The sequence below is a fragment of the Oncorhynchus keta genome, chromosome 35 (assembly GCF_023373465.1).
Source record: "Oncorhynchus keta strain PuntledgeMale-10-30-2019 chromosome 35, Oket_V2, whole genome shotgun sequence".
Lineage (NCBI taxonomy): Eukaryota > Metazoa > Chordata > Actinopteri > Salmoniformes > Salmonidae > Oncorhynchus > Oncorhynchus keta.
Genome location: NC_068455.1, coordinates 35,712,619 through 35,730,721, shown reverse-complemented (window position 1 = coordinate 35,730,721; position 18,103 = coordinate 35,712,619). Strand labels below are relative to the sequence as shown.

At 45.2% G+C, this 18,103-nt stretch overlaps 1 protein-coding gene across 3 annotated transcripts in view; it reads right to left on the bottom strand.

The window, feature by feature from the left end:
- LOC118368440 (AT-rich interactive domain-containing protein 1B-like) overlaps positions 1–18,103 on the bottom strand; it is a 236,493-nt gene that overhangs the window by 154,035 nt on the left and 64,355 nt on the right. For all 3 annotated transcript variants that reach the window (XM_035752541.2, XM_035752544.2, XM_035752543.2), the window contains exon 4: positions 11,941–12,063. In XM_035752541.2, the coding sequence (XP_035608434.2) occupies positions 11,941–12,063 (123 nt within the window). The remainder of the gene's footprint in view (positions 1–11,940; positions 12,064–18,103) is intronic.

Here is an 18,103-nt window from a genome sequence, read left to right as displayed (position 1 = left end):
TGGGAGCCATTTCCAAACGCCTGAAGGTACCACATTCATCTCTACAAACAATAGTACGCAAGTATAAACACCATGGGACCACGCAGCAGTCATACCGCTCAGGAAGGAGATGCGTTCTGTCTCCTAGAGAAGAACGTACTTTGGTGCGAAAAGTGCAAATCAATCCCAGAACAACAGCAAAGGACCTTGTGAAGATGCTGGAGGAAACAGGTACAAAAGTATCTATATCCACAGTAAAACAAGTCCTATATCGACATAACCTGAAAGACCGCTCAGCAAGGAAGAAGCCACTGCTGCAAAACCGCCACTACAGTTTGCAACTGCACATGGGGACAAAGATTGTACTTCTTGGAGAAATGTCCTCTTGTCTGATGAAACAAACATAGAACTGTTTGGCCATAATGACCATTGTAATGTTTGGAGGAAAAAAGATGAGGCTTGCAGGCTGAAGAACAACCATCCCAACCGTGAAGCGTGGGGGTGGCAGCATCATGTTGTGGGGGTGCTTTGCTGAAGGAGGGATTGGTGCACTTCACAAAATAGATGGCATCACGTGTAAAGATAAGTACGTGGATATATTGAAGCAACATCTCAAGACATCTGTCAGGAAGTTAAAGCTTGGTCACAAATGCGTCTTCCAAATGGACAATGACCCCAAGCATACTTCCAAAGTTGTGACAAAATGGCCTATGGACAACAAAGTCAAGGTATTGGAGTGGCCATCACAAAGCTGCGATCTCAATCCTATAGAACATTTGTGGGCAGGACTGAAAAAGTGTGTGCGAGCAAGGAGGCCTACAAACCTGACTCAGTTACACCAGCTCTGTCAGAAGGAATGGGCCAAAATTCACCCAACTTATTGTGGGAAGCTTGTGGAAGGCTACCCGAAGCGTTTGGCCCATGTTAAACAATTTTAAGACAATGCTACCAAATACCAATTGAGTGTATGTAAACTCTGACCCACTAGGAATGTGATGAAAGAAATAAAAGCTGAAATAAATAATTCTCTCTACTATTATTCTGACATTTCACATTCCTAAAATAAAGTAATGAATCCAATTGAGCACATCTGGGACATCATGTCTCGCTCCATCCACCAATGCCACGTTGCACCACAGACTGTCCAGGAGTTGGCGGATGCTTTAGTCCAGGTCTGGGAGGAGATCCCTCAGGAGACCATCCGCCACCTCATCAGGAGCATGCCCAGGCGTTGTAGGGAGGTCATACAGGCACGTGGAGGCCACACACACTACGGAGCCTCATTTTGACTTGTTTTAAGGACATTACATCAAAGTTGGATCAGCCTGTAGTGTGGTTTTCCACTTTAATTTTGAGTGTGACTCCAAATCCAGACCTCCATGGGTTGATAAATTTGATTTCCATTGATCATTTTTGTGTGATTTTGTTGTCAGCACATTCAACCATGTAAAGAAAAAGTATTTAATAAGAATATTTCATTCATTCAGATCTAGGATGTTTTATTTTAGTGTTCCCTTTATTTTTTTGAGCAGTGTATATATATCATTTTTTACGCACACAACAATTTAGGCAACAGGGATTTTGATCCAGGTGGGGATTGAATGTCTCTGCCATAGAGATCCTATTCAATTTCTAGAGGGGATACAGCAAATAAACCCTCAAAGTTACAGAATGGGGTGAAAATGGCAGCCATATTGGTCAGGGAGAAATCCCAACCCGTCTAATTGGAATGAATGGCAGTAGAGGCATAATCATAAAAGTAAGGCATGTGATATATCAGACATTGTGAAATAAAATTACTGTCAACTTAAAAATATTGTCAAATAATTATAAATACAGTTTGTACGGGTTATACGCCAATTTTCTGTATAAACAGCCTCTAAACTATATCTAAACAGACTATAGACTCTGGTTGATTCTCTCCTCTAGATGTGTGTTCTCTCTCTGTTCTGGGTAGTAGTTACAGCTCTCTCTCTCTGTTCTGGGTAGTAGTTACAGCTCTCTCTCTCTGTTCTGGGTAGTAGTTACAGCTCTCTCTCTCTGTTCTGGATAGTAGTTACAGCTCTCTCTCTCTCTGTTCTGGATAGTAGTTACAGCTCTCTCTCTCTGTTCTGGGTAGTAGTTACAGCTCTCTCTCTCTGTTCTGGATAGTAGTTACAGCTCTCTCTCTCTGTTCTGGATAGTAGTTACAGCTCTCTCTCTCTGTTCTGGGTAGTAGTTACAGCTCTCTCTCTCTGTTCTGGATAGTAGTTACAGCTCTCTCTCTCTCTGTTCTGGGTAGTAGTTACAGCTCTCTCTCTCTGTTCTGGGTAGTAGTTACAGCTCTCTCTCTCTGTTCTGGATAGTAGTTACAGCTCTCTCTCTGTTCTGGGTAGTAGTTACAGCTCTCTCTCTCTGTTCTGGGTAGTAGTTACAGCTCTCTCTCTCTGTTCTGGGTAGTAGTTACAGCTCTCTCTCTCTGTTCTGGGTAGTAGTTACAGCTCTCTCTCTCTGTGTTCTGGGTAGTAGTTACAGCTCTCTCTCTCTGTTCTGGGTAGTAGTTACAGCTCTCTCTCTCTGTTCTGGGTAGTAGTTACAGCTCTCTCTCTCTGTTCTGGGTAGTAGTTACAGCTCTCTCTCTCTCTGTTCTGGGTAGTATTTACAGCTCTCTCTCTCTCTGTTCTGGGTAGTAGTTACAGCTCTCTCTCTCTGTTCTGGGTAGTAGTTACAGCTCTCTCTCTCTCTGTTCTGGATAGTAGTTACAGCTCTCTCTCTCTGTTCTGGGTAGTAGTTACAGCTCTCTCTCTCTGTTCTGGATAGTAGTTACAGCTCTCTCTCTCTCTGTTCTGGATAGTAGTTACAGCTCTCTCTCTCTGTTCTGGGTAGTAGTTACAGCTCTCTCTCTCTCTGTTCTGGGTAGTAGTTACAGCTCTCTCTCTCTGTTCTGGGTAGTAGTTACAGCTCTCTCTCTCTCTGTTCTGGGTAGTAGTTACAGCTCTCTCTCTCTGTTCTGGGTAGTAGTTACAGCTCTCTCTCTCTGTTCTGGATAGTAGTTACAGCTCTCTCTCTCTGTTCTGGATAGTAGTTACAGCTCTCTCTCTGTTATGGGTAGTAGTTACAGGTCTCTCTCTCTGTTATGGATAATAGTTACAGCTCTCTCTCTCTCTGTTATGGGTAGTAGTTACAGGTCTCTCTCTCTCTCTCTCTCTGTTCTGGGTAGTAGTTACAGCTCTCTCTCTCTGTTCTGGATAGTAGTTACAGCTCTCTCTCTCTGTTCTGGATAGTAGTTACAGCTCTCTCTCTCTGTTATGGGTAGTAGTTACAGGTCTCTCTCTCTCTCTCTCTCTGTTCTGGGTAGTAGTTACAGCTCTCTCTCTCTGTTCTGGATAGTAGTTACAGCTCTCTCTCTCTGTTATGGGTAGTAGTTACAGGTCTCTCTCCCCCTCTCTCTCTCTCTCTCTCTGTTCTGGGTAGTAGTTACAGCTCTCTCTCTCTGTTATGGGTAGTAGTTACAGCTCTCTCTCTCTCTGTTCTGGGTAGTAGGTACAACTTTCTCTCTCTGTTATGGGTAGTAGTTACAGCTCTCTCTCTGTTCTGGGTAGTAGGTACAGCTCTCTCTCTCTGTTCTGGGTAGTAGTTACAGCTCTCTCTCTCTGTTCTGGGTAGTAGTTACAGCTCTCTCTCTCTGTTCTGGATAGTAGTTACAGCTCTCTCTCTCTCTCTCTCTCTCTGTTCTGGGTAGTAGTTACAGCTATCTCTCTCTCTCTGTTCTGGGTAGTAGTTCCAGCTCTCTCTCTCTCTCTCTGTTCTGGGTAGTAGTTACAGCTATCTCTCTCTCTCTGTTCTGGGTAGTAGTTACAGCTCTCTCTCTCTCTCTCTCTCTCTCTCTCTCTCTGTGTTCTGGGTAGTAGTTACAGCTCTCTCTCTCTGTTCTGGGTAGTAGTTACAGCTCTCTCTCTCTGTTCTGGGTAGTAGTTACAGCTCTCTCTCTCTGTTCTGGATAGTAGTTACAGCTCTCTATCTCTCTCTGTTCTGGGTAGTAGTTACAGCTCTCTCTCTCTGTTCTGGGTAGTAGTTACAGCTCTCTCTCTCTCTCTGTTCTGGGTAGTAGTTACAGCTCTCTCTCTCTGTTCTGGGTAGTAGTCACAGCTCTCTCTCTCTGTTCTGGGTAGTAGTTACAGCTCTCTCTCTCGCTCTGTTCTGGGTAGTAGTTACAGCTCTCTCTCTCTACAGTGGCTTGCAAAAGTATTCACCCCTTGGCATTTTTCCTATTTTGTTGCCTTACAACCTGGAATTAAAATGGATAGGGCCTCCCGGGTGGTACGGTGGTCTAGGGTACTGCATTGCAGTGCTAGTTGTGCCACCAGAGACCCTGGGTTCACGCCCAGTTTCTGTCGCAGTCGGCCGTGACCGGGAGGTCTGTGGTGCGACGCACAATTGGCCTAGCGTAGTCTGGGTTAGGGAGGGCTTGGCCGGTAGGGTTATCCTTGTCTCATCGCGCACCAGCGACTCCTGTGGCGGGCCAGGTGCAGTGCGTGCTAACCAGGTCACCAGGTGCACGGTGTTTCCTCCGACACATTGGTGCGGCTGGCTTCCAGGTTGGATGCGCGCTGTGTTAAAGAAGCAGTGCGGCTTGGTTGGGTTGTGTTTTAGAGGACGCATGGCTTTCGACCTTTGTCTCTCCCGAGCCCGTACGGGAGTTGTAGCGATGAGACAAGATAGTAACTACTAATTGGATACCACAAAATTGGGGAGAAAAGGGGGTAAAATTCATTATAAAAAAAAATATATATGTTGTAAATTTGAAGATGCAAAATATTTTTCATTGCGAAAAAGACCTAGAAATAAGACAAAAGAACTGAAAACTTGAGCGTGCATAACTAGTCACCCCCCCCAAAGTCAATACTTTGTAGAGGCACCTTTTGCAGAAATTACAGCTGCAAATCTCTTGGGGTATTGTCTCTATAAGCTTGGAACATCTAGCCACTGGGAGTTTTGCCCATTCTTAAAGGCAAAACTGCTCCAGCTCCTTCAAGTTGGATGGGTTCCGCTGGTGTACAGCAATCTTTAAGTCATAACGGATTCTCAATTGGATTGAGGTCTGGGCTTTGACTAGGCCATTCCAAGACATTTAAATGTTTCCCCTTAAACCACTCGAGTGTTGCTTGAGCAGTATGCGTTGGATAATTTTCCTGCTGGAAGGTGAACCTCCGTCCCAGTCTCAAATCTCTGGAAGACTGAAACAGGTTTCCCTCAAGAATTTCCATGTATTTAGCGCCATCCATCATTCCTTCAATTCTGCCGATGAAAAACATCCCCATAGCATGATGCTGCCACTACCATGCTTGACTGTGGGAAAGGGTTCTCGGGGTGATGAGAGGTGTTGGGTTTGCCCCAGACATAGCGTTTCCCTTGATGGCCAAAAAGCTAAATTTTAGTCTTATCTGACCAGAGTACCTTCTTTCATATGTTCGGGGAGTCTCCCACATGCCTTTTGGAGAACACCAAACGTGTTTGCTTATTTTTTTCTTTAAGCAATTGCTTTTTTTCTGGCCTCTCTTCAGTAAAGCCCAGCTCTGTGGAGTGTATGGCTTAAAGTCATCCTGTGGACAGATACTCCAATCTCCGCTGTGGAGCTTTGCAGCTCCTTCAGGGTTATCTTTGGTCTCTTTGTTGCCTCTCTGATTAATGCCCTCCTTTCCTGGTCTGTGAGTTTTGGTGGGTGGCCCTCTCTTGGCAGGTTTGTTGTGGTGCCATATTCTTTCCATTCTTTAATAATGGATTTAATGGTGCTCAGTGGGATGTTCAAAGTTTCTGATATTTTTTTTATAACCCAACCCTGATCTGTACTTCTCCACAACTTTGTCCCTGAACCTGTTTGGAGAGCTCCTTGGTCTTCATGGTGCCACTTGCTTAGCGGTGTTGCAGACTCTGGGGCCTTTCAGAACAGGTGTATCTACTGAGATTATGTGACAGATCATGTGACACTTAGATTGCACACAGGTGGACTTTTATGTGACTTCTGAAGGTAATTGGTTGCACCAGATCGTATTTAGGGGCTTCATAGCAAAGGTGAATACATATGCACACACCATTTTTTCAGTTTTGAATTTTTTAGAATTTTTTGAAACAATAAACAATTTGGAATATTTGTGTATGTCCATTACATGAAATCCAAATAAAAATCCATTTAAATTACAGGTTGTAATGCAACAACATAGGAAAAATGCCAACGGGGGTGAATACTTTTGCAAGGCACTGTATGTCTGTTCTGGGTAGCAGTTACAGCTCTTCCTCTCGCTCTCTCAAGTTGGCCTTAAAACTGTTCCCCTTGATCTGAGTGGGTGCTACAGTCCAGTCTCCTCGTCTCACTCTCCTCTCCTCTGGTGTGAGGGGTAGTATAGAGGCGCCAGTAGAGCTGAGCTGTGTTTGCTTAACCAGGTTCATTCCTCTCTGTTTCCATCTTGCCTCACTCTGAAGAAATTAAATATATATAGTGTGTGTGTGTCCTGTGTTAGGGTTCAGTGGAGCGAAGGGAAGGGGATAGGTCCTGAGTTTACAGTCTTCCTCCACAGCTGAACAGGCTCACCCCTGACCTGGACTGACGCTCTGCTGCTTCCTGTTGCGAGCGCACGCACACACACGCACACACACACACACACACACACACACACGACTGATCACTAGAAATAGACAGTGATTTCCAAAAAGGTCCCCTGAATGTTGATATATGCCTTTAGCAACATAAATGAGTGCCCAGCACTGAACTGGTGCTGCTCAGAGCCAGAGCGTGCTGCTTAGACCACTAGGCCATCACAGTTCACAATACTCCAGCAAGCCGTGAGAATACTTGATGATACTTGATGATAATAGCGCATCTTTCAGAATTATTTTATTTTAAGCCTTTCCCAAACCATAACCCTAACCTTATCCACTCAGAATGAATACCTAAACTTAACCCTTTGAGTTGTTTCTGTTTTAACCCAGTAACTACGTGGAATTATCCCTGTAACCACGCAGAATTAATAGAGAAAATAGAGTTCACCCATAATACGTCGAATTTTGAAGGGAAACTGTGATATCTTGTTGCACACAAACACCAGGGTTTATCTGCTTTTGAGCTGTAACTACTACTGTAACTACTAAAATCCGATAAATAAAAATTGTCCAGGAGTAAAATAAAAATTCCCATTGTGAAATTATGCTTTTTAGCCTACTCATTGTCAGAAATACCAGTCGATGGAAATACATTTGACTGGTCATGCTTATCAGTCTATAGATTAATTTGCATAATTTCATGGAATTAAATTGGCAAGTGTGTACAGTATATTCTTTACATTACTTATTTATCACACACGTACCACATTCAGATATGCCGTACGGCCTTTGAGCGGAAAATCTGTCAGACAGTTTAAGAGTCACAGCATCTCGAACAGCAAACGCACAGGCAAAGGAAGGCAGACTTCATCAGCGCGTCACACACCACTTTGCATTGCGCTTTGAAACCCTATACTTAATTGTTTGAAACCCCTGAACGTTTTACTAGATATTACCTTGCTTCAAAGTAGCCTCGCCAAAATCAGACGATATCCGTGAAGGAAAATTATTTTATATCAACTTTCTTTCGTTGTCCAGTAGCCAAAGGCACAATCCTAGTCATACTAGCAACCCATGTTAGTTGTTGCATATTACAGCTCCCCTCTTTCTACATTTCTAACGGACATTTTCATCTCTGTCACATGAAACCGCTCGCATGTTCGGTGCGCTTCGACAAGAGAGTTTTCCCATTCATTGTCTTATGGAACGAACATTTGCGTGTAGCCTACTGCCTTGTGCGCATTTCTGCGCGTATAATGTGAAAGAATAATCGTTTATCAACAGTTTAAGCTAAACGTTAAGCTAACTCTGTTGCTTCAGACACATTGCTTAATATATATTCATCTGTTTTTGCCTAGGCCTACTGGTTGTATGAATTTGGGATCTATCGTCCCACAACTGTCCCAGAGTCTTTTTGGAACAGGCTATTTATTTCTCGACAAGCTGACCAATAGAACAGGTCAACTTTTCTACTATGAAGATGCATTGACATAGGCTAGTGATTTTGCTGTTCATTACTCACCTTGTGGGCTGAGGGAAAGTACATGTGGACAGTTATTCTAACGTCGTCAAAGTGCGCAACCGAATTTGGTAAGAAAGACTGCACATGGTTGCATCCTCAACTTGCATGTTCTGTTACTATGAATTACCATAATTTAAATGGACGCACTAATCAGGTTACCCACCCAATGCATATGGGTCCGGTCAATTTCTCAAATGTCCGGGCAAATTAAAATGTTGAGGGTGTCTTGCGCCACATTTTCCTAATGGAAACACTGACACACACACACAGCCCAACAGCACCTGCACAGTTTCTATGGCACTATGTTGGTTTGTGGGTTGGGCTGAGCAAGGAATACCACACTGTGGAAACCAGTCACCCGACAACTGATGAGTTTCTAGAAGAACAGCACACTGCATACTTCTAAAAGATCCACAGCAGCTAATCCCACACAGACTCCAACTAGAGAATGGAGAGTCCCTTTCATAACATCCTATTCTGTGAGAATTGCTACAGCCTCTGGTCATGCCTGCTATCCTACTCTATACAGAGCCAGGACATGAGTCTGCTTCCCAATGAATCATTGATGTAGAGGGACTGACGCCAAGCTAAACGCTGCTAAACAAGCTCAAGTAGTAACCCTTCAGAAGCAAGTCAGTCAGGGTGCCTTTTAAGTAAAGCCATGTTCACATGTCTGGCCTGGAGCAAGACTTGGGTACAAAGTGTGCGACAGCAGCCATGTGTGTGCCCAAAACAGAAAATAGGTCTGCATGAGTTCAGCAAAATGCACTTGACAGAATATTGATCATAGTAATACACAAACAGCAGTGTTTCACTCCTAACCCTTGTACAGTATTTCACAGTAAACTAAGAGTAGGGAGCAGAGGAGCAGTTTAACAGGGTAGCTGGATACTAGTTCCCCCCCCCCCTGTCTCTGAGCCTCTCTCCCCCTCCTTCTCTGTCCCTTCCTCCCTCACTCCCTTTACCTCCCTTCCCAGCATGCAGTGGGGTTGAGTGGGCCACAGTGCAGAGCCCTAACCCCTCTGTGACATTACAGCTCTGGAGAGAACACAGGGAGAACATAAGGAGCATGCATGGCATGTTCCTCACACACACATACACACACCATGGGTGGGAGGACTGGTGCCACACACACACACACACACACACACACACACACACACACACACACACACACAGACTGAGGGGGAGTGTGTGTGTGTGTGTGTGTGTGTGTGTGTGTGTGTGTGTGTGTGTGTGTGTGTGTGTGTGTGTGTGTGTGTGTGTGTGTGTGTGTGTGTGTGTGTGTGTGTGTGTGTGTGTGTGTGTGTGTGTGTGTGTGTGTGTGTGTGTGTGTGTGTGTGTGTGTGTGTGTGTGTGTGTGTGTGTGTGTGTGTGTGTGTGTGTGTGTGTGTGTGTGAAGTGTTTGTGTGTGTGCGTGTGAAGTGTGTGTTTAAGGAGCGGGGGTATCGGCCTCCCCAGCTGCGCCCTGTCAATCATGACCCAGCCAGCAGTGGGAAAAACAGAGGAGAGGAGGAGGGAGAGAGAGTGGTCATTCTATTTTTCTCTTTTGTTTCATGAAAGTCTGGCTGAGACCACCGCAATTGGAGCATCACACCACCATGTATGTGAGGAATGTGGAAGGTCGGAGTTGTGTGTTACTCACATTATCTAGGGTTTGGAAAAAACATTACACCTAAAACCTACACATTTCATACAACTTGTGATTCAAAGGTGTCTGAGTCCATTTTGCCTCACTTCTCCCCCCCCCTCCCCTCTCTCTCTCCCAATCTTTCCACATGGTTCCCCCTCCACTCCCTGTCATGGAAACAGAACAGAGCAGGCTGACTGCTTGACTGGCTGTCAGGGGAGGAGAGGAGAGAGCAGGGCAACATGTACTGACTGGAACGGCAAGGCTACAGTAGGCAGCGTGTGAAAGCTCAGACTAGACGAGAGGAACAGGCTTCACTGGAGCACAGCCTCAGGTGTCAGGGCTGGAAGCTGCTCTCACAAGGTAGAGATCAACCCAACACCACTGCTAAAAGTGAAGCTAAAAGTTAGGCTAAAAGTGAATAAGTGTCCAGGCTTGAGTAGATACGCACACACACACACACACACACACACACACATTCCAGCACAATCAGGAACAATAACGGGACAGTTCCATTACTATTTCCATTTCAGTCATTTAGCAGAAGCTCTTATCCAGAGTGACTTGCAGTTGGTGCTTTCATCTAAAGACACCTGGGTGGGACAACCACATATCACAGTCATAGTAGAGTTCCCTGACCCTCAGTTCCCCCAGTGGGGAGATGACAGGAGCTTCAGACCCAGCATCAGACAGCTGAAAGAAAACGGTTCTGGCTGCTTCCTGACACACACACACACACACACACACACACACACACACACACACACACACACACACACACACACACACACACACACACACACACACACACACACACACACACACACACACACACACACACACACACACACACACACACACACACACAAAGAGAAAACCAACGCATGGGCGTTCTAGAAACAAAATACACCTGCCAAACATCCCTGCAGATTAACATCTAGTCTATCTGTTTCTATGGTTGGAAATAGTCCAGAAATTGCTCTGAGGCGATGCTGGGATTAAAGCAACATAATGTGAACTGATGTGATGTGCCTGGTAGTGTAGTGAAGGCTGAGCTGAGACACTCTGGGAACACACTGACACATCAACGCAATCTCTCAGTTACAAAAAAACCTTTCATGATGGAGGTTCAGAGACATCGAGAGGAGAGGGAGGGAGAGGGGGAATGCTTAAAGAGAGAGGAAGAGAGGGACGATGTTGAGAGAGCTAGGGAATGGCAGCGAGATATTGGATCGGAGAGAAAGAAAGGAGGGTGAAAGAGAGAGAGAGGTAAAACAGGCAGCATGTTACAGACAGAGACCGCAGAGGGTTACACTTCCGTAAAGAGGGAGACGGTTAAAAGAGAGAGAACGAGAGAAAAGCGGGAGATGATAGGGACTGAAATACAGAGTAAATGAAGGAGAGGAAGAGAGAAAGGAATGTGAGTCTGATGGTGCCTGTGTTGAACTACCTCCTCCATCTTGACTAGCTGAGAGACTATTGCACTGACAAGGCTCATTGTAATTAAATCAAATGAGTGTATAAGGCAGGATCCAGCTCAGAATATTACCCTAGTACACCTGTTCTCTCCTCTCCCTTCCTCTCCGCTTCTCCCTGCTCCTCTCCTCCCTTTTCCTCTGCACTCCCTTCCTCTCCTCTCCGCTTCTCCCTCCCATCCTCCCAGTTCCTCTGCTCTCCCCTCCTCTCCCTTCCTCTCCTCTCCACTTCTCCCCCCTCCTCTTTTCTTCTCTCTGCTTCTCGCCCCTCAAGTCCTATCCTCTTCTCCTCTCCACTCTAACAATACTTAGTGTAGCAGAGCCCAATCTAAGGTGCCCATTTCTACTTATGTAGGCAGTGCACACACAACAGAGTGGTGTAGTGTTAATGTGGGCATTAGATCTGAAATGGGCAGTGAAATCTAGGTCTGCCCTCAGAGACTGAGGGGGAAGAGGAGCCTAAAGGGAATCGGATTGTTTGATTGAAGAGCGTAGCTCTAATCCCACCCTGAGTGACAGAGCTCTCCACCAATCGTGCACTGACAGCTCAGGGAGCACAGAGGAAGCGGAGGGAAGAGAAAGGGAAGGGAAAAGGTTGCAGTGTGCACTGCTTTTCTCTTCCCCCTCTGTTTCTTTCATTAAACACAAATACAGTTTGTATTTTACATATTTTACGCACTCAAATAAGTGGACGTTTTTTTAGTGACACTCCTATACTTTAGTAATGGTGGGGATTGGCTGGGAGAGCTGTCACTCACCGGGAGGCTGGAGGGGCGGTCCTGCGGGATCAGACCCATGTCCTCAAGGTTGGCCTTCCCAGAATTCCCTGGGACATGCTGCTGACTCCTGGTGCTGCCTCTGTAGCTCTCCTGCGGGGCCTCCTGGAGAGAGAGAGAGAGAGAGAGAGAGAGAGAGAGAGAGAGAGAGAGAAAGATAAAGAAAGAGAGAGAGAGAAAGACAAAGAAAGAGAGAGCAAGAGAGAGCAAGAGAGAGAGAGAGCGAGAGAAAGCAGAAAGAGAGAAGAGAGAGAGAGAATGAGAATGAGTGTAATAGAGTATATAGAGAGAAAAAAATGATGGGGGAGGGAGGGTTTGACAGAAAATGACATCATGCATTAGAGTGTGTCTCAGGGGGCAGGGGTCTGATGAATGGAGCAGAGCTCTAACAGCAGCTTTGCACAGGATGAATTAAAGTGAGCTAGCCTCCCTCCATGTTTTGACCAGCTGTGAAGGAGGCTTGAATGCCTGTCAAGCTCTGAAACCTCAGGTGTGTGTGTGTGTGTGTGTGTGTGTGTGTGTGTGTGTGTGTGTGTGTGTGTGTGTGTGTGTGTGTGTGTGTGTGTGTGTGTGTGTGTGTGTGTGTGTGTGTGTGTGTGTGTGTGTGTGTGTGTGTGTGTGTGTGTGTGTGTGTTAGGCATACAGGCAGAGTGTCCTCCAGTCAGGCAGTGGACCAGATAGATAGAAGTAAATACAGGACAGTAATACCAGACTGTAATTAGGTTTTAAGTGAGTGCTGCTGGACACACTGTTTAGCTTGGGAGACATGACAGCCTAGCAACACTACTGCAGCACATCCACAGAGTGTAGACGAACACCCCCCCACACACACACACACACACACACACACACACACACACACACACACACACACACACACACACACACACACACTACAACCCAATACGTGACAATAAACCACCTACGCTTGTGGACACACAAGCGTGGGTGAATCTATTGTCACACAAACACATACACCAAAACAACCCATCAACAGTCGTCTATTCCACCAAATCTGATATCTTGAGAAACACACCTTTATCCTTTCCCCCAAATTGTTTTCTCTTAACTATAATCACAACCATATTAAGTCTGTAAAACAATTTACTTTCCAGAGATAAAAATGTAATGTTTCTAATTTAGTTCCTTTCATTGAGTAGTCAGGTCATCCTACATGGTGTTCAGTTATCAGACAGCCACCAGGACAATGGAAGGATGCTTCTATCCGGGGCACAGGATTACCTCTCTCTCTCTGCTGGCATCACAATCACAGACACCACAAACACATCGTCTGTACAATCTCTTGACATGACTTAAGTGACTCTGAAGAACCTCAGGAGGTCATTCACTACAACAGCAGCGAGGCTGAGGACTCCCAAACAAATAGACGTGGTTCTATATTTAGTACTATGGTGGTGAAGCCTAATGACATAGAGCCTCCCTGGACAGTGCACTAGGCAGGGTACCAGGGTACACTCAACTCTACAGTGGCACCATGCCAACCTACAAGCTTTATTACATCACACACCAGAGGCAACCCTTCATTTAGCATGACGCCCCTTACACAAATATACAGCTGTTTTCCCTGTAAAAACACACAGCAATGTTCCTTACACAAACACACAGCACTTCCCAAAGTAAACAGAGACGAAGACAGGGGAAGTCATCCACTTGAAAAGTATGTAATGCAGACATCCTGAGACTGGTCTGGCCACACTCACCACTCCACTAGTGTACACACTGGCAGATAGACAGACGGACACGGGCACACACTCACCACTCCACTAGTGTACACACTGGCAGATAGACAGACGGACACGGGCACACACTCACCACTCCACTAGTGTACACACTGGCAGATAGACAGACGGACACGGGCACACACTCACCACTCCACTAGTGTACACACTGGCAGATAGACAGACGGACACGGGCACACACTCACCACTCCACTAGTGTACACACTGGCAGATAGACAGACGGACACGGGCACACACTCACCACTCCACTACTGTACACACTGGCAGATAGACAGACGGACACGGGCACACACTCACCACTCCACTACTGTACACACTGGCACATAGACAGACGGACACGGGCACACACGCATCACTACATTAACTTAATTGAAAACAGGAGAGACACTGCAAAGACTAGTCAATTATTTATTTAGGCAGAAATGTGTGTGAGTGAGAGAGCGAAAGAGAGAGAGAGAGAGAGCGAGAGAGAGCGAGAGAGAGAGAGCGAGAGACAGAGACAGAGACAGAGACAGAGACACAGAGATAGAGATAGAGATAGAGAGAGAGAGACAGAGACAGAGAGACAGAGAGAGAGAGAGATCAGATCAGACCGATGCCCCTCCTGCCCATCCCATGCACCCCACCCCCACAAAGAGAGCCTCGACATGGAAGTCACACATACGCCCAGGTAGTGAGCGGGCAAACAGGCCCAACCCCCACTCTTACACTAGCCCAAGCCAAGCCATGTACCAGATGCTCAGCAGGCTCTACTCACACTTACTGGCCTGAGGCCAAACCACACGACCAACAACATTGGACACTTTATGGAACACAAAGGCTTCACTATATCATCCTGGAATATCCAAGGCCTGAGGTCATCTGCCTTTGGCCTAAAGAGCAGGAACCTGGACTTCACCAAGGAAATCGGTAATACAGACATGGTCATCCTGCAAGAAACCTGGTATAGAGGAGACGGACCCTCTGGTTGCCCTCTAGGTTACAGAAAGCTGGTAGCCCCATCCACCAAACTACCAGGTGTGAAACAGGGAAGGGACTCAGGGGGTATGCTAATTTGGTATAGAGCAGACCTAACCCACTCCATTAAATGAATCAAAACAGGAACATTTTACATTTGGCTAGAAATTCAAAAGGAAATTATCTTAACAGAGAAAAATGTCCTCCTGTGTGCTACCTATATCACCCCCACTAGAATCCACATACTTTAATGAAGACAGCTTCTCCATCCTGGAGGGGGAAATCAATCATTTCCAGATCCAGGGACATGTACTAGTCTGTGGCGACCTAAATGCCAGAACCGGACAAGAACCTGACACCCTCAGCACACAGGGGGACAAACACCTGCCTGCAGGTGACCGCAGTCCCTCCCTCCTAGGCACAACTATGACAACATAACCAACAAAAACGGGTCACAACTCCTGCAGCTCTGTCGCACGCTGGGTATGTACATAGTCAATGGTAGGCTTCGAAAGGACTCCTATGGTAGGTACACTTATAGCTCATCTCTTGGCAGTAGTACTGTAGACTACTTTATCACTGACCTCAACCCAGAGTCTCTCAGAGTGTTCACAGTCAACCCACTGACACCCCTATCAGCCCAGAGCAAAATCACAGTCTACTTGAACAGAGCAATACTCAATCATGAGGCATCAAAGCCAAAGGAACTGAGTAACATTAAGAAATGATATAGATGGAAGGAATGCAGTTTGGAAACCTACCAAAAAACAATTAGGCAACAACAAATTCAATCCTTTTTAGACAATTTCCTGGGTAAAACGTTCCACTGTAATAGTGAAAGTGTAAACTTGGCAGTAGAAAATCTTAACAGTATATTTGACCTCACAGCTTCCCTATCAAATCTAAAAATCTCAAATAGAAAACCGAAGAAAATTAACTGCAATGACAAATGGTTTGATGAAGAATGCAAAAATCTAAGAAAGAAATTGAGAAACCTGTCCAACCAAAAACATAGAGACTCGGGAAAACCTGAGTCTACGCCTTCACTATGGTGAATCACTAAAACAATACAGAAATACACCACGGAAAAAGAAGGAACAGAACGTCAGAAATCAGCTCAATGTAATTGAAGAATCCATAGACTCTAACCACTTCTGGGAAAATTGGAAAACACTAAACAAACAACAACACAAATAATTATCTATCCAAAATGGAGATGTATGGTTAAACCACTTCTCCAATCTTTTTGGCTCTATAACAAAGAATAAAGAGCTAAAACATATACATGATCAAATACAAATCTTAGAATCAACTATTAAAGACTACCAGAACCCACTGGATTCTCCAATTACCTTGAATGAGCTACAGGACAAAATATAAACCCTCCAACTCAAAGTGGCCTGTGGTGTTGATGGTATCCTTAATGAAATGATCAAATATACAGACAACAAATTCCAATTGGCTATACTAAAACTATTTTACATCATCCTTAGTTCTGGCATCTTTCCCAATATTTGGAACCAAGGACTGATCACCCCAATCCACAAAAGTATGCAGCTTAAGCCCCACCCTCTTCAACATATATATCAACGAATTGGCGCGGGCACTAGAAAAGTCTGCAGCACCCGGCCTCACCCTACTAGAATCTGAAGTCAAATGTCTACTGTTTGCTGATGTTCTGGTGCTTCTGTCACCAACCAAGGAGGGCCTACAGCAGCACCTAGATATTCTGCACAGATTCTGCCAGACCTGGGCCCTGACAGTAAATCTCAGTAAGTAAAATAATGCTGTTCCAAAAAAGGTCCAGTCACCAGGACCACAAATACAAATTCCATCTAGACACTGTCGCCCTAGAGCACACAAAAAACTATACACACCTTGGCCTAAACATCAGCGCCACAGGTAACTTCCACCAAGCTGTGAACGATCTGAGAGACAAGGCAAGAAGGGCATTCTATGCCATCAAAAGGAACATAAAATTCAACATACCAATTAGGATCTGGCTAAAAATACTTGAATCAGTCATAGAGCCCATTGCCCTTTATGGTTGTGAGGTCTGGGGTCCGCTCACCAACCAAGACTTCACAAAATGGGACAAACACCAAATTGAGACTGCATGCAGAATTCTGCAAAAATATCCTCCGTGTACAATGTAGAACACCAAATAATGCATGCAGAGCAGAATTAGGCCGATACCCACTAATTATCAAAATCCAGAAAAGAGCCGTTAAATTCTACAACCACCTAAAAGGAGGCGATTCACAAACCTTCCATAACAAAGCCATCACCTACAGAGAGATTAACCTGGAGAAGAGTCCCCTAAGCAAGCTGGTCCTGGGGCTCTGTTCACACAGAGCCCCAGGACAGCAGCACAATTAGACCCAACCAAATCATGAGAAAACAAAAAGATAATTACTTAACACATTGGAAAGAATTAACAAAGAAACAGATATCTGACCACTGTGACTGACCCAAACTTAAGGAAAGCTTTGACTATGTACATACTCAGTGAGCATAGCCTTGCTATTGAGAAAGGCCGCCGTAGGCAGTCATGGCTGTCAATAGAAGACAGGCTATGTGCTCACTGCCCACAAAATGAGGTGGAAACTGAGCTGCACTTCCTAACCTCCTGCCCAATGTATGACCATATTAGAGAGACATATTTCCCTCAGATTACACAGATCCACAAAGAATTCGAAAACAAATCCAATTTTGATCAACTCCCATATCTACTGGGTTAAATTCCACAGTGTGCCATCACAGCAGCAAGATTTATGACCTGTTGCCACAAGAAAAGGGCAACCAGTGAAGAACAAACACCATTGTAAATACAACCCATATTTCATGCTTATTTATTTTCCCTTGTGTACATTGTTACAACATTTTATATATATAATATGACATTTGTAATGTCTTTATTGTTTCGAAACTTCTGTATGTGTAATGTTTACTGTTAATTTTGATTGTTTATTTCACTTTGTATATTATCTACCTCACTTGCTTTGGCAATGTTAACACATGTTTCCCATGCCAATAAAGCCCCATTGAGAGACAGAGAGACAGAGAGACAGACAGACAGACAGACAGACAGACAGACAGACAGACAGACAGACAGACAGACAGACAGACAGAGAGCGAGAGCGAGAGCGAGAGCGAGAGCGAGAGAGAGAGAGAGAGAGACAGAGGAGACAGACAGAGACAGACACACAGAGAGAGAGAGAGAGAGACAGAGAGACAGAGAGAGCAAGAGAGAGAGAGAGACACAGAGAGAGAGAGAGAGTGAGAGAGAGAGCGAGTGAGGTAGAGAGAGAGAGAGACACAGAGAGAGCGAGAGAGAGAGAGAGCAAGAGAGAGACAGAGAGAGAGAGACACAGAGAGAGAGAGAGAGAGAGAGCGAGTGAGGTAGAGAGCGAGTGAGGTAGAGAGAG